Source organism: Xenopus tropicalis, chromosome 2 (assembly GCF_000004195.4).
Source record: "Xenopus tropicalis strain Nigerian chromosome 2, UCB_Xtro_10.0, whole genome shotgun sequence".
In the NCBI taxonomy this organism is placed as follows: domain Eukaryota; kingdom Metazoa; phylum Chordata; class Amphibia; order Anura; family Pipidae; genus Xenopus; species Xenopus tropicalis.
This window is the reverse complement of record NC_030678.2, coordinates 132,916,631-132,933,502: the sequence shown is the minus strand read 5'-3', so window position 1 is coordinate 132,933,502 and position 16,872 is coordinate 132,916,631. Positions and strand designations below refer to the sequence as shown.

General features: G+C 36.7%; 1 protein-coding gene across 3 annotated transcripts in view; it reads left to right on the top strand.

Moving 5' to 3' along the window:
• Window positions 1–15,175, top strand: part of epsti1 (epithelial stromal interaction 1 (breast)) — a 28,529-nt gene extending 13,354 nt beyond the window's left edge. For all 3 annotated transcript variants that reach the window (XM_002938048.5, XM_031897125.1, XM_012957749.3), the window contains exons 10-14: window positions 3,432–3,534; window positions 4,458–4,541; window positions 11,074–11,147; window positions 12,669–12,750; window positions 13,054–15,175. In XM_002938048.5, coding sequence (XP_002938094.3) covers window positions 3,432–3,534; window positions 4,458–4,541; window positions 11,074–11,147; window positions 12,669–12,723 — 316 coding nt within the window. In that variant the 3' untranslated portion in view covers window positions 12,724–12,750; window positions 13,054–15,175. The remainder of the gene's footprint in view (window positions 1–3,431; window positions 3,535–4,457; window positions 4,542–11,073; window positions 11,148–12,668; window positions 12,751–13,053) is intronic.
• Window positions 15,176–16,872: the final 1,697 nt, after the last annotated feature.

Sequence of the window (16,872 nt, the reverse complement as noted above, 5' to 3'; positions counted from 1 at the left end):
GTTTTAACGCTACGAAAAATGCGCAACTTTTTACGCAACTTTCGTAATGGATACGAAAACTCGCGTTTTTACGCAAAAATCGTATTGGTAACGAAAAATTCGTAAAGAATCCGAAAAAATCGCAAAATACCGATCATTACGAAAAAAACGCAATCGGACTCCATTCGACCCGTTCGTGGGTAAGTTAATCAGCCCCTAAGTGTAATTGATTCTGTTGCTCCCAGTGATAATATATAATTGCAATAAATCATGTACTGGAAGGAATAGTTCACCTTTGAGTTGTCTTTTAGAATATTAAAGAACATCCTACATTTTAATTGGTCTTTATTTTTTATCTTCTGTAGTTTTTTCATTATTTTCCTTCCTTTGATTTTTCTTCCTTCCAGCTTTTAGATAAGGGTCACTGACCCCGGCAGCCAAAAGCCTATTGCTCTGTGAGGCAACAATTTTGTTACTTTTTTATACTATATTTTATTCAGGGTCTCTACTATTCATCTTCCAATCTCTCATTCAAATCACTTCCTGGATGCTAGAGTACATTTTAAGCCAATCAATAATATATGTGGTGAAACTGCTTAATAAAAACCTTGGTGAAAAAGTTAAATAATTCTCTAAGATTATCACCATCTACATAATACAAAAAATCAATTAAAAGGTGAACAACTCCTTTAAACAGTTGACATATGGTTACATAGTTATTTAAGTAGAATCATGTTAATCATATTCAGAGGAAAAGAAATTTGCCACAAAAGGCAAAATGTTCTGACTCCAAAACAACTAGACCAAAGCCTAAATCAAGACTTAACTATAGTTATTAATATTGGGGGATAACTGTCCTTAAAGCATGATACTTGCTAGAAAAGGCATCCACAATTTTCACAAGACTGGCTAATGTGTCCGCTGCTACAAATTTTCCAGGGAGAGGTTTCTACATATCAATACAGTCTATACAAATATACTACTCATAAATATGGTATTTAGTGTAAGGCTTTAGTTTCCAAACTCATACTTTTTGCCAGTACAAGTCTTTCCTTTCTTTTGAGCTCAGTTTTCTCTTTTTTTCTGTAGCTTTATATAATTCTTTAATATATAGTTTCGTTTTATAAATTTCCATTTGGATCCATAAGGAAACAATTGCTTTATTGTTCAACTGAAACCTGTTTTAAGGGATATTTATGTTTCAGCAAAATGTAACATCAGCCTAAGCCGGTAACTGATAGAGATGATTAATATGAACAGAGCTTCTCCTCAAATCCTGAAGTACATAGTCACTCTGATATATTTCCCTTGTGTCAGATTCAGTTTGTAGTACTACAATTACTAATAAAGTTAGGGAAGATGTGTGCACCCCACCTATCTATATATTCTTACAGGGTTTAGAGAAGGCTTATATTTTTCTGAAATTCCAGTAAAGCTTTGCCAGAAAAAAATTATTTTTTTTGTGCGTGGCACTGCATTTCAGGGCCTAAAGATTAACAAAGAAGTAGGCTAGAAACGTTGCACATTATGCTTTAGTGTTCTGTACTAGCCCAAGGTAACCACAGCCCTGTAGCAGGGAAGATCTGTGCCTCCAAAGATGCCCCAGTAGGTCCCCATCTTCTTATCTGCTGATTCACTGTACATTCTATGTGCACTGTACTATATACTGTATATATAGGGTATAAAGGGCAAAACTTAATTAAAACTTAAAGTTTTATTATGGTTTATCACATGAAAACAGTTTTTTCCTATAGACATTAATATGATTTTTATGTGATAAACTGTGAGATATTTTTTTTTTTTATGAATTGAATTGCATCTCAAGTTGAAACTTGTCCATCAGTATTCAAATGTTCCCTCTACTGAAGATATGAGCGGATATTTATGAGCGTACCTGCAAGTGTGGGTGATCAAAAATAAACAGTGGTGAGCACATATTAACACAGTGTTTTAAGGTACTTGTGTCCACACACTTCTGCACTTCCTCATGGTTATCAATGCGGCCATCGTACCTGTTCTTATGAATGATGCACAACTTGCTGGGGAATTTTCAAGCTGCCTCCACCCCACACCTGGCAGTAGCTATTTTTGTCAGGAATTGCAATTTGCACACTGCAGTTGCATTCTTAAATTACCCTTATGACCTTTACAACTTGTTACTATTATCTCTGTGTCCTTACAGTCAGTTGCCCAGCACATAGGCCTCCCTAGTTGTGAACAATCATGTACAAGTGCAAAGCCTGAGGGGTGCCTAGAACACAGAACAGCATGATATGTAGTATTATTATAATAAAGTATGACTCTTATGGCATGTTCCAGATCTGTAGCAAAGCCAGATATTTAAATATATTAGGAATATTCCATTATATAAAGTACTGTACTTCAACAAGTTGAACCTCCATATTTAAGGTATCCTTTAGTTCAGGGGTGGGCAAACTTTTTGGCTCACGGGCCACATTTACTTACCCCCGGGCCAGGCCAGTGTTACGCCCCCTTAGTCTGTTTAATTCCGGCCCGCCAATGACACCAAGTCTCGCGTGATGAGACTTGGCGTCGTCGGCGGGCCGATTAAAAAGGCCAAGAGGCCGGATGTGGCCCGCGGGCCATAGTTTGCCCACCCCTGCTTTAGTTCATGATATAAAGGACAATGTGCAGTATTGACAGAGGTGCAGCAGGAGTCAAAATGGAAGCTTTCTACATCTTAAAGCACATAGTGGCCTATTTACAGCATCTCTAGGGCCAGATATCATCCCCCTTTAATTGCATGTCCAGGGCACTCAGTACTGTGTGTGTAGTGATGTCTTCTATCAGATTTTCATGGATACAACAGACATGGGAATGAGATAAATGCCTCTCCTGCTGTTATTTACATAGACATAGATTAATACTAAGAAACCTTTTACTTCAAGTTATCACATTGGTTATATAATAAACTAGTGCTTCATGTTCATCCACATTCTCAGTAGCGGCCTGGAATGGGCACAGCAGAACTGCACACGCTGGCTTGCACAAATTGATAATGATTTCTTACCTTGAGTTCATGGAATAATCATTGATTCTGCTGACTTGCTGTAAGACTCCATTTACTTGATATCCGTGTTCAGGTGTCCATTGGGATTGGCAGCTATTCTGAAAACATCTCTGACACCATAAAGCTGCCATTGTGCATGGCAATAATAGGCTCCCATTAGGTTTGCAACATATCTAGTCTCAGTTCGTGAAAGCACTAAGGTAATTCTCATATTATATATACTTCCAGATGTCAGCTTTTTGTGTGTTGGACTCACATACTGAATCCAGTTTATAGCTGTTTTATTCTGTAACAATCCAGTCATACACTACAGGGAATACAGTTATTTCTGATTATGGATATTTTGTATTTTTGGAAATTTGTGCTTGTATTTTATGTGACTCCAAGGGGTAAATTCATGTCATTGAATCTGTTCACACAGAACCAATAATGCATTTCTAAACCAGATGTCATGGCCTGCAGTAAGCTATGAAGACTATGAGACTTATACAAACCAAAGTTATGGAGATTTGCCTACAGCTTGGGTAATATTGTTTTCTATATACATTTTGTTTATTGACAGTATATAAATGCCAGTCACTTATAACTGTAAACTGCTCCATGTAAAGGGTCCCATTATATAGTAAAACCCTTTTCCCACATTTTCCCACAGTTTTTTTGTGGTCCCACCAGTTTATAATGTAAAATTTTCCCAATTTTACCTTTTCCCCTGGAAAACTATATATTTATTAAAATTGTCAATGGTTTTAAATTACTTTGTAAATTATAGTGCAAGGGAAAGCAGTTTATGTCTGTCCTTTTCTATGGTTTTCTCAGTTTGCCTGAGAATACTCTCTTCAAGCCAAGACTTCAGTTCCCACAATGGTTACTACATATACAGTAATGTACTATTGCTACGCACTGGTAAAAGTTGTGTGTTTGCTTCAGAAACACTACTATAGATTATATAAAAACCCTGCTTTGTAGCCATAGGGGCAGCAATTCAAGCTGGGGAAAAAAGAGAAAAGGCACAAGTTACACAGCAGATAACAGAAGTTCTGTAGACTTACAATGGGAATCTACACTGCTTATTTGTTATCTGCTATGTAACCTGTGCCTTTTCTCCATTTTTCAATATAAATGTTTGCCCCCATGGCTACAGAGCAGCATTATTTATATAAACTATAGTAGTGTTTCTGAAGCAAACACACCACTTTTACCAGTGGCGGGCAATAGCACATAATATATCAATTACTTTGATACAGTTTCATTTTTTGGTGTTACTGCTCTTTTAAGATTGAGACAGGGCAGCAATAAATAACCCCCTAACAGTTACCTATAGGTCATGGTGATCATATTTTGCTGAAAGGGCTGCTTTTTTTCCCCTAAATTTGAAATTCCTAAACCTGATTTGCCAACTGACTGTCCCTTCTCAACCTGTCAGATATAATGGAATTGTGTCTTACAGGCAGTGAGCAATGCTTACAGACAAGAACAAAAAATGCAAGAGCAAAGACAATTGCAGCAAATGAAGGAAGAGCAACGCAGAAAGGTACATTGAGTTCCACAGCTAACTTAATATTACAGGAGAATGAAGCTCAGATGCACTTACTTGGGCCTCTACATTGCTTACATTAATATAAACAGGGGTATTAAAATAGACACAAATGAATACAAGATACAGTTGCAATAAGTTAAGAGTCAAAGACACAAGAGGATGGAGGTCCCTGCCCCGTAGAGCTTACAATCTCTATGGGAGGGTAATTTACAGACACAAATAGGCATATATAAGTGCTATAGGTCACAGTGGGTGACATTACAATATAAGTGCTAGTTCCCTGGTCAGGTGCTGGGCGAGTGCTGCGCGTTAGGTGTCTATGAGATAACTATGTCTTTAAGATAGGGATACACCGAATCCACTATTTTGGGACTCGGCCGAACCCAAGTGTTTTATACTCTGATTATAACTCAAGTGTTAATAGTTAAACATGTGATACATTAGCCCAAGACAAAGTAGATGATGTATCACTCACTGATTAGTTTTAATTAGAGGGAGGTGGTGCTTGATCTATATATATATATATATATATATATATATATATACTTTTTGTATTTGTATTTCCTCTTTGGTGCCTATGATTAAGTGCTGGGTAAGCATGAAACACATTAGGCTGTCCATATGGGGTTGTTAATGCTTTTAATGGAGTGAAATAAATATTTTTTATTTATTGAGTAGTAAAGGAGTCTATAATATTTATGTCAGTGTTTATGTGACAAAAAGCCACATGATTTTAAGAATTCGGTTTGGTCAAACACATGGATTTGACCTAGATTCAGTGCATCCTTACTTTAAGATCATAACTGTGTCTTTTAATATGAGGTAATATAATAAAAGTCTCTAAGTTTCTACTCAGTTTAGTAACCCATACCAATCATATGACTTTCAAACTGAACAGAAAATGCTACCTGCTGATTGGTTGCCAGGGGTGAGTAGACCTGGCACCTACATTACTATTTTTATTATGCCCAAAGATATTGCAGATGAATAAGTTAAGGGTGTACTTTAATGTCAGCAGCTGTTACTCGTAGCAAACTAGTGCTAAGACTTTGTATGAAACACAACATCTGACTATAAATCATACCTTTGAGGCATTTTAACATTTCCTTTACAACTTTTCTTTCTTGCATATTGAAATGCATTCCCAGAGCCTGCAGTAGAGGAACTTGCCAAATAAAATTGATTAGTGTTGTTAGGTAACCTTTATTTTTCCTAGCATTTATGAATCAGTCACAGAGGTGCGATTGCATTAACCTGTCAGCCTTTTGCATTTGCCATCGATGTGCTGTAGACACTTGTTTTTTTCCCTCTGCTAAATATTGCATAAAACCTTTTCACACTTTCTTTTTCTCTGTGACATCAATCATTGTTCTTTCCTGTGATGTATCTTTTATATAGCCTTGAAACCATTTTCCTTTTATACATTATTATAATCATACCATAGAGTGAATTTCACATTTGTTAAATCACCTCCTATTCTTTTGCCCGGTACATCGATATTAGATAATCCTCTGGCTATTCCCAGAATGGCATTAGAGTTTTTTTGGCTTCTCGTTCAAGAAAGTAATTATATATTTCACTTTCTTAATGAAGTTTTGGGACATTCTAACATCTGTTTCTGCCTCATCAAGGTTTCTGAGCTCCACAGATGTAATTGCTGGTATTGGTATCTGTCTGAATAGAATAAAAGTTTGGAGATGTATTTATTTGAGGCAAAAATGTATCTTATTTAAAAAAAGATTTACTTATATTGCACAGGTATGGGATACATTATCTAGTAACTCGTAATCCAAAAAGCTCCAAATTATGTAAAGGCCACCTCCCATAGACTCTGTTTTAATTGAATAATTCCTTTTTTTCTGTAATAATAAAACTGTACCTTGTACTTTATCCCAACTTAGATATAATTAATACTTATTGGATTTAATGATCCAATGATTTAATGATTTTTTTAGCAGACTTAAAGCAGGGATCCCCAACCTTTCTTAATCATGAGCCACAGTCAAATGTAAAAAGACTTGGAGAGCAACACAAGCATTATAAAAGTTCATGGAGGTGCCAAATAAGGGCTAAGATTGGCTATTAGGTAGCCTCTATGCACACTATCAGCTTACAGGAGGCTTTATTTGGTAGTAAATCTTGCCACCAAAACTTGCCACCAAATCAGGAATTCAGAAATAACTACCTGGTTTTGGGGCACTGAAAGCAACATCCAAGGAGTTGGTGAGCAACAAGCTCACAAGCCACGGGTTGGGGATCACTGACTTAAAGTGTGGAGATCAAATTATGAAAAGACTCCTTATCTGGAAAACCCTAGGTCCCAAGCATTCTGGCTAACAGTTCTCATACCTGTATATCCATAGTAATATTGGGCAGGTTATTCTTTATAGATTGGTTTATGCATCTACATATTTGTAGACAGGAATGGAAATGTGAAATAATTGAATTCATCATGGTCTCCCTCTCAACAATCTTTCTCTCCTCATGCAGAAGTCAGGGTCAGATTTTAATGGACAGGTAGGTGTAATACATCTTTTATGGGGGGCAGCGTTTGCCTAGAAGATTAGAACTCACTAAAATAACTGACTCCAACACATACAAAATCTAACAAAATAACTGACTCTGGCACACACCCTGCATGTAGAGAAACAGAGTTTCCATCAAAGGCGGTCAGTTTGAAAGATTTAATACAATTTTTTGGCTAAAGGTGCAACCCACCCAAAGGATGTATTAGACCTGTTAATTAGAATCTGCAAAGAGTAACGTGATTATTTTATAAACAGTACAGAACTCTTATCTGATTATATTTAGAAAGTTTCTTATTTCAGTGAGATTCATTTTATATTTGTGACGTTTTCCTCGGCACAGAGTTGCAAAATTTACGCTAATCATCGAAAAATACTAAAAGTCTGAAATACTGAAATTATACAAAATTAGTATTGGATGGGTATGGGATCTCTTATCGAGGAACCTATTATCCAGTAGCTCTAAATTACAGGAAGGCCAATTCCCATAGATTCCATTAAAAAGTATATAATTCTAATTGTTCTAAATGATTTCCTTTTCTCCATAATAATAAAACAGCACCTTGTACTTGATGGTAACAAAGCTGAATATTGGTGACAAAACAATCCTATTTATTGTTTAAATTATTTTAGCAGTCTTAAGGTATGAATAATATTATAATATTGCAGATTATGGAAATTATGGAATATTGCAGATTATGGAAACATTGCTGCCCTGTAAAAACTTAGGTCCCAAGCATTCTGCATTTCCTAACCATATGCCAGCACTCCAAGGCAAATTCTTATATCCTTATATTGTTTAGTTGGGGGGGAGCTATTTTTTCTTATAAAATACAACTAATTAGTAGAAGAATTAATAAATGACAGGTGTATTAAGCTGGCCGTACACATAGTGATTTCCCTTTACTTAATGACCAATTTCAGTGCGATCCGACAAAATCGTTGAATTATCATGGTGTGCGCAAAACGATTGTACATCTCGCAATCTTTCTGACAACTTCGGTCAGAAAATTGATTGGGCAGATTTAGCAACTCTTTAAACAATAAAAAATGTCCGTTGGTGGGATTGACAAAGTGTCATCACTTTGATGAGAAAAAGATTGCAGGTACCAACCGTTCAATTCTATAAATTATAGCAGTAAATAAACATTATATATATATAATATAAATATATATTGTTAAATATATCATTACAACTATACAAAATAGTCCATAGGGTGCACACCATTTGCAGCAACAAAACCTGGGTGCTAGTACAAAAAAAAATGCACTGGAACAAGGACAGCACTCCTAGGATTTAAAGAATTGTGAGCAAAATGTAAATGCAAAAATAGAAAGGTTTGTTACTCGACGTTTTGGTCTCACACAGAAAAACACTCCAGATGAAGGTGAGACCGAAATGTTGAGTAATAAACCTTTCTATTTTTGCATTTACATTTTGCTCACAATTCTTTAAATCCTAGGAGTGCTGCCCTTGTTCCAGTATATATATTAATGTATTGTTTGCAGGACTGCGAAAAGCATACCTTGCAGGAAAACTGAATGTTTTGCAATGAAAGCTTCACACCAAATGAAGGATACACTAAAGAATGTTCGACTTGAGAACCGTATACAAAGGCATATACATCACATTGTCTTCCAGCTTGCGCTTTAACTAGATGATACCACTTGATATGGTTCATTGATGGACAAATCATACTTTTAAATGATGCTTTCCCAATAAGCTTACTTGTACAATATTGAAAAAATCTTTTAAAAATCTACATGTATATGGCCACCTTTAGTTACCGCAGCATTTTTCATTCTGTGAATCATTTCTCTCCTTTCTGTTTCATTATTGCCTCCTGTTTATAGTTTAATTTTGAATTTATGGGCTTTGTCTCTCAGGGAGAATCATTTCTTCCAGCTGTAAGACAGTGGGAGTTGGAGCTTATATATGTCACTATTAATGAATAAAGCATCCAGTATGAAACATCAGGGTTCCAAGTGCTCCTGTCAAATAGTGTTTAAACACCAAAAAAGCTAAGAAATCTAGAGGGAGAGAGCGCCAGAAAGGCAGGGCTGTGCTGTTTATAGTGAGTGCCACATGACATAAACAGGAAAATGACTTATAGATCCCTATAGCCGCAAAGGTATTGGGCTTAACAATTGCATGCATATTTACACTACATAAGGGTGATGAAAATGATTGTATTAAACTGGTCATCACTGGCAAATTCTTACAGGCATTGTAGAATATCTTGGGTGGGGACACATGGTCCTTAAATATTTAAGATGCTGGCTTAAAAAATGATGACGCATTGCAGAGAGGCTTAATAACTGATATTTATAGTTCAATTTCACACAAGTTCCTTGACTAAACAGAGGCATATGGTGGCAATTGCAGTCTATAATAGCAGCATAACTTTTGTCATATGAATGCCCTTTTATAAACACCCCTAAAAGGATTATATATGCAGCTGAGCCTCTGTGCTTTTCTTCCATGCCTGCACATCCCAGACTCACAGCAAACACTGTTCAGAGTAAGCTTTTTCAAGCTGTGGACTGAAATTTCTGTTGGTCAAGTTAACTGCACATGGATACTTACAGGGAAAGGTTATGGTAGAGCAAGATACAAGTACCTTTTTTAAGAATTTTGTAAAATACCCACTCAAAGATCCAGCTCTAGATTGAATTAAGGATTAATAAGGATTCATGATATCTTAGTTGGGATCAAATACAAGGTACTGTTTTATTATTACAGAAAAAAGGAAATCATTTTTAAAACCTGAATTTGATTAAAATGGAGTCTATGGGAGACAGCCTTTCTGTAATTCTGACCATTCTGGATAAATATGTGTGTGTGTGTGTGTGTAAAGCTGAACATATACATTATTTAATTATTCATAGTTATAGATATGCATGACTGGCATGGATTGGGCTCAGCCTACAGGTGAAATAGTACCAATTAGCTGCCTGTGTGCTGTATATTCCACTTCTGCATGGAGAAAGTCTCAGCTCAGCTAAATATGCCAGAGAGCACTGCAGGGGGACAGATAGTCAGCTTTGATCCTTTCCAGCTCTAGTAAGCGAGTATCTAAATAACGAATAACTGGTTTGAAAAAATATGTGACAGTGTTCTCTTTATTTTCAATGTGCAATTTACCAATGGCAGATTTTAATTATCATTATTTGTTCATGTCTAATTGTACTAGTTATTTACAGCACTGTAAGCAAAATGTATCTTTTAGGCACAGCAAGTCCCTGCCCTGCTATCTGAGGCTCAGAGTTCAATGAAGTAAAGGGTCAGGACACCTTGAAATTAAATATTAGTATAGTTTGGACAGTGTTGTTATACTTTATTCAGTTTTTTATATTTCTATAGTAACTGAATCATTTAGCCTTAAGTTCTGCAGTTCTCAGGTTCATCTGGTTGCTAGGGTTGCCTTTTACCCTGGTAACTAGGAAGCATTGGACTGGAATGCCAGGGGTCCACCAGAACCTTAGCTTATTGGCCCTCTCTAAACTACGTTTCCTTCACTCCTTGCGTAACCTTTTTTTCCTAGTTTTTTATCTTAACATGCTTTAATCTATTGTTCTATCTACCTAGTCTCTGTTCACATAGAGAAATAGAAATAACCAAGACATAGGCCAAATGCTTGGAAACAGGGGGTCCCACTGATACCTGGGCCCACTGGGAGTTATCCTATTATCCCAGTGTGCCAGCCTGACACTACAACTAGGCAGTGTGTAAAATGGCAAACTGGAAGATGAATGAGAGAACATCTGAATAGAAGGAAAGTGCTACCTGTCAAATAGATCTAATTTTCTTTATTTTGGGTTAGGGAAAAGCAGATTTGAAATGTATATAGTTTAAATAAAATGTTAAAAAACTACCTGAATTAAATTGGAATTAAATATTGTCTCAGAATATGACTTTTTGCACCATGCTGAAAATAAATTTTAAAATCAACTGGCAAAAAAATAGCTAAATATTATATGTAATTCTTTTTCTATTTTAGAGTGAATTACTGGATGTTACAAGAATTAAGCAAGAAAAGGAAAGTAGATTAACAGAGCAGGAAGAGCGAAGGAGGTAGGTACAGAATTATTAGAACTTTTAGATTAGATTGCTGTACTTGTTACGTATATTGTCACATTATTTTTGCTAAAATCCTCCTTATCTGTTTTCAAGGATCCACTGTCAGTCTAAGGACCATGGTCTATGGCATGTTTTGATAACCATTGCTTGTAGCCATAATCAGAATTCCAATATAAACCTCAGATGATTTCCTATTTAAAGTGCTGTATTCCCTAAACATAGCAATACATTATATTACATTTCAACTTAATCAGGCAATTTCAGATCCATCCTTTTGGGCTATCAGATCCACCAGCATATATTTGTGAATGGCCAAATCATTTAGCAGCTAACCATTCGATCTGATTGCATGACACAAAGCGATCGCTACATCTCTGTACAATGCAGTAGTGTTTGGGTTTGGCCTTGAAGGTGTGGTTATGGTCTAATATCATTGGTGGACATAAAAAAGATCTAATAATTGCAGTAACCTATCAAATAAAAGGCAAACACTACAATATGCTTGCTGTACAGAAAGACACCATTAAAATATGCTTAGTGTGAGGATTCCATTGTACAAGGAACAGTTATCCAAAGAAAATAGTTATATTAAGAAAACCTTTACCCCCATGAGTAATGAAAGGAACAACGTTTTTCCCAGGTGCAGTAACCCATATCAGACAATTAGATATTTGCCTTTAAGGGCCGTGACAGACGGGGAGATTAGTCACCTGCAACAAATCTCCCTTGTCGCGGGCAACTAATCTCCCCAAAATGACATCCCACCGGCTAAAATGTAAATCGACGGTGAGATGGCATACGTGGCACGGTGCCTTGAGAGGAAACTTCTCAATTTACATTCTGGTGGGATGGCATTTTGGGGAGATTAGTCGCCCACGACAAGGGAGATTTGTCGCGGGTGACTAATCTCCTCGTCTACCACAGCCCTAAACAGTTGACCAGCAAATGATGCCCGCTAATTGGTTGCTGTAGGCGATTACAACCTGTAGCAAACTTTTCACCTTTTATTGCGTAAACCCCCCCAAAATATCTTAGTTAACTGTAGATTTAGATTTAATGAGATTGAAGTGTTCAGTAAAGCTTGTTTATCTTATTATTGTTTCCATAAAATAATCTAATGCCACTTGTATTTTCCAGAGATATATATACATGAATGAAATATAAAGTACTATCAAATTATTTTTGTGCCTAAATAATAAAATACACAATAACATGCATATCATGACTTCACCTGTAGTCAGCACCAGGGTTTGTGTCATTTTAAAAACAGCAAAAATGTGAGGAAGGAAAAAATCATTATTTTATGAACCACATGCAGAAAAATTCCATTTCTCTGTCAAGGTTTTCTTTGTATTCGGCATTCATGAGGCATCCTGCAGCGTCTGTGTATATTTCTGTATTTCCATGACAATGTTTGATAGCGTTGACACTACAATCAGTAGAATGTCTCAAAAGTTTAACATGGTAAAATAAAACTTTTTGCAGTTTTACCTTTCCTTTATTATTTTTTTAAAGGGTAAATAACGCATTTTTAGACAGACTTCAAGGGAAGAAAAATGCATTACAATAAAGTCATTTCAGGAATACAAACACTTGGGTAAGAATTTTTTTCATTTCATTTTTATATATTTTTTAAGATAAAATTGGATTTGTAAATTAGGCTAAAGGCTTGGCAGTCCTACCCATGCATTTCCTCATGCAGTCCATCAGGTTTCAGGCATAACTGATTTTGAGTCAGACAATACTTTTCAGTTTGTTTGGTGCAGGATTAACTTAATCCCTGCCCAAAGTCAACAAGGGCCTAGCCTTTACCAGATTCCAACCAACTGATCATGGTTAGCAGAAGAGAAATAAATATACATTTCTGAAGGAAGTAAATAATTATTGCTTTATGTTTCAGTCTTAATTTTGTGTCTGAAGAGAGAAGTTGAAACAAACCACAATGACAAGCAATCAAGTACGTGAAGTGGATGATTCTTATTGCCTACTGCACCATTTCATCAAATCCAACAATGATAATTTCTTTTTATATGTACTGAATGTATTTTTCATTTTTTTTTTTTTTTTTTTTTTGGCCATGCTCACTCAGGGTACAAACTGGGATTTGTGTATCAATTTGTTTTCAATCAGTTTCTTGATCCAGTTATTAGGGACAGATGCAATATTAGCTTACTGTAGCATCATCTTCCGGCAAAGCCTTGAGTCAAACAGTAACAAAATAAAGATATTAAACTGGTATCTGCATGAGGCATTGAGGTTGTTATCAATTTCTTTGCACGGATGCTGAGCAAGCATTCAAATACCAATGAACTTTGTCCCTCTCGAAGCCCTCCCCCCTCGAGGAAATTAGAAAAATCCCTAAATATAATACAATTTTGTGGCCCTCTAGAAGAGCTATATCAGTGGACTATAAAGTATTGCATGAACGAATTGCTTATACCACTCCTAACAAGGGCCCAATAAATGGCTTCTTTATATCCCCCAACTACAAATTTCTGTTAAAATCATATCTCAGCTCTGATCCCAAAACACACTCCTTCATGCACCTTACACTCTGCTTCTGACCTTGGCCTCTCTTTTCCTCCCATGACTTTATCCCATTCACAGTTGAATGACTTCCGCCCAGTTTCCGCCTGTCTCTAAAATTCCCTTCCACATTCTATCGTACTCTCCCCGTCCCTCCAAAGCTCAAAAGCCTATTTAATTCACAGTGATTCTTCTGAAGTCATGATGCATGTTGCACCACCGTTTATAGCCAATCCATATGAAACACATGAAATAACTTGCTTTTAAAAAGATACAGTGAAGGGACTGCATTACTGTGGATATGATAAACAGTAGTTTTCTACTAGTTAAGCAAATTTTCTGCTTAATATCCAAAGCTTTTTAATATAAAGGCATGACCAGAAACAGTGAAACAAGGCTATTTCAGCAGAGCCATATTTAAGGCAATTATGCTTCAGAGTAATTTTAAGGCGATACTGCTGATAATAAACTGTATGGAAAATATAGCTCTTCTAAAGGGAGTTGATAGTTTATAAATGTAGCAAGTAGATTCTCCCAATCCAAGACTGATAATAGTTTAAAATTTTTACTAGAGTAACTTTGTGCCTGGAAAAAAGCAAGTTAATTTCCTCTCATGTACCACATATGAAAAGGATGTATGGGAGAGCGACCTTGGAATACTTCATTTTGTATCAAGGGGAAATTACGGGAGTGGTGCCTTGTTAGCTTAACATTAGGGATCAGTGGGTTTTCTACCCAGCTCTCTTCATGTGTATGCAAAAATAGACTGGATGGAAAATTTCTGGAATGAGCATAAAGATCAGTCCTAGTTATATTTCCTAATATCAGGGAAGTTGTATCCACCATTAATATGTACAGTAATTGCTTAAAGTGATACTGACACTAAAAAATGACTCCTCAAAATATGAATATACATAAAAAGTTGCCTATAGGTCATGTTGATTGATTTTCGCTGAGAGATTTGCTTTTGTAAATAATTGTTACTTGAAGTTCCTAAACCTGACTATTTTGCCAATCTGACTGTCCCTTCTCAGCCTGTCAAAAAATGAAGGTCATGCAAAGACAATGTTATGATAGATGTAAAAAAAGGTTTAATTTCTGGTGTCAGTATCTCTTTTAAGTAGGCTTACAGGGGTTCTTCCCATTCCAAATAAAGGATGTACATGTAGAATAAACTTTATTACTATTTGCCATTGTTTTCGTTAAAAGTTGAAAGTCCACATTAAGTAGAGCAACAGGTTGAAAAGCATAAACTAAGGTGGTTTTGGACCAAGATTTGGTTGAAGAAGTTTATAGAAGAATCTGCCTGGACCAGGGGATTTGTCAAGGTACAAAGATTTAATAGCTGTGGAAATTTCTTTGTAAGTGCCTTTGTTTAACAAAGCACTCTAATGTGTTGTATAATAAGTAAATGATGATTAAGATGATAGTAGCACAAAACAAAACAAGCTCTGACCTACTGTTTAATGCTCAAAAATAAAGCAGGTGTATTCCTATCTTGACTCTCCGGTTAATCATATAAAACTAATTCAGTATGTTTTGTTGTTTCTGTATTATGGGGTTTATTTGTGTCTTCTTTCAGTTCAACTATGTTGCAGTCTGTCAGTCTTTATAGTGACTAATAGTTTTTAGCTAATTCAGAGACTGTTGGTATTGAGACAAAGTGTGTATGTGGTGCATGTTCAAACCTCTTGCAGTGTTTTTAAATTTGATAAATTAAGAAAAAAATTGTGTTTTCAAGTAATTTGTAAAATGCAGTTTTTAGTGCTAAAATTGTACGATTCCTCAAAAAATTAATCTGGAAATCTGGGCCGGAAGTGAATGCAGTTTACCAGTAGACATCTGACACCGTGTTTTATGTTAACACTTTGTTAAATACAGTGGGGCAACTACTTTCTGAATCATCCTGATTAACACAAACCCTTGCAGCCACTGGTCTTCTAGTACTTTCCTCTTTTGAAAGTATATTGCCTGCAAATTACATTTTGTTGATGCAAGTTGCAGAGCAGTATTTTGTTAAGCAGTTGCAATAGGTGTCCAGATATCAATGTGCATGGTGCTCTAAAGATGCCCTGAGATCAGGAGCCTCTGGGATCAGCCTTCCCTGGAATTGTGAAACTGGATGAAACCATTGAACAGAGGATCCCTTTCCCTTGGATTAGTGATATATGGGTGGACACACCAGAAAGTGAGGTCGAGAAATCCTAAACTTGCACCTGACCCTAACCCTAACCCTACCTGACCTGGCTTCTCCCCTCTATTTATAGACCCACGCCCACCCCACAATGATGTCACAAATGGGACGGGGCATGTTGGGACCGCGCCTATAAATTAGAGAGCCGGAAGACGAAGCTGGCAGTGTTAGGTTGCGGGCAGGTGAGCGGAAGAGCTCAACCCAAACCCACAACCCAACCCGCAATTTACGTGCCGAGGTCATCCCAAACCCGTCTAACCCAGGTCCTCCAGGTATTGAGCTGACCCGCAAATCACTAACGCCCAACCCTATCCCGAACCCAACCTGGCATACACCTCTATTAATAGACCCAAGCCCACCACCCCATATCTGAAGTCCCAAAGGGAGGGAGTGGGGAGGGTGGAAGAGAGAGCTCAGCTCAAACCCACCTGAGACCCGTCAATATTGTACGAGTGTCGGCCTGAAACCGCCTGGCCCATGGGCTTCAGGCTAGCCCACACATCAATACCCTGGATCAGTTTCTGCAGTGTAAATATTTGAATTTCAAGGCAGTGTCATAGTTAACAGCTGAAGAAGTCTCTTTTCCCCAAGCAGTTACAGCTGTTCTGTTACAAGGCAGGTGACAGCCCTGCTCTTAGTTTATGATGATTAGGGTATCTCTAGTGAGAAAATCACCCAGGGGTATTTATCCTACAGATTCTCTTTTACAAATAAAACTAATAAACCAGCACAGGCATAAAATTAGATTAGACAACCTGTAACAAATGTGAATAAATGGCATGGATTCACAGCTAAGAAGTAATATAAACATATAAAAGTGGAGCCTGGGATTAACAAATAAGAAAGTGCGCTGTCTCATAACCTTCCCTTATAATGGAATTGTAATTCATAGGGAACTGTAAGTTACTGCATTGTTACGGCTGCCATTCATTCCTAAGGCCATGACATATTAAGTTCTATAGCACACGATGTGTCCAAGGATTTAGGAGAACATAACGA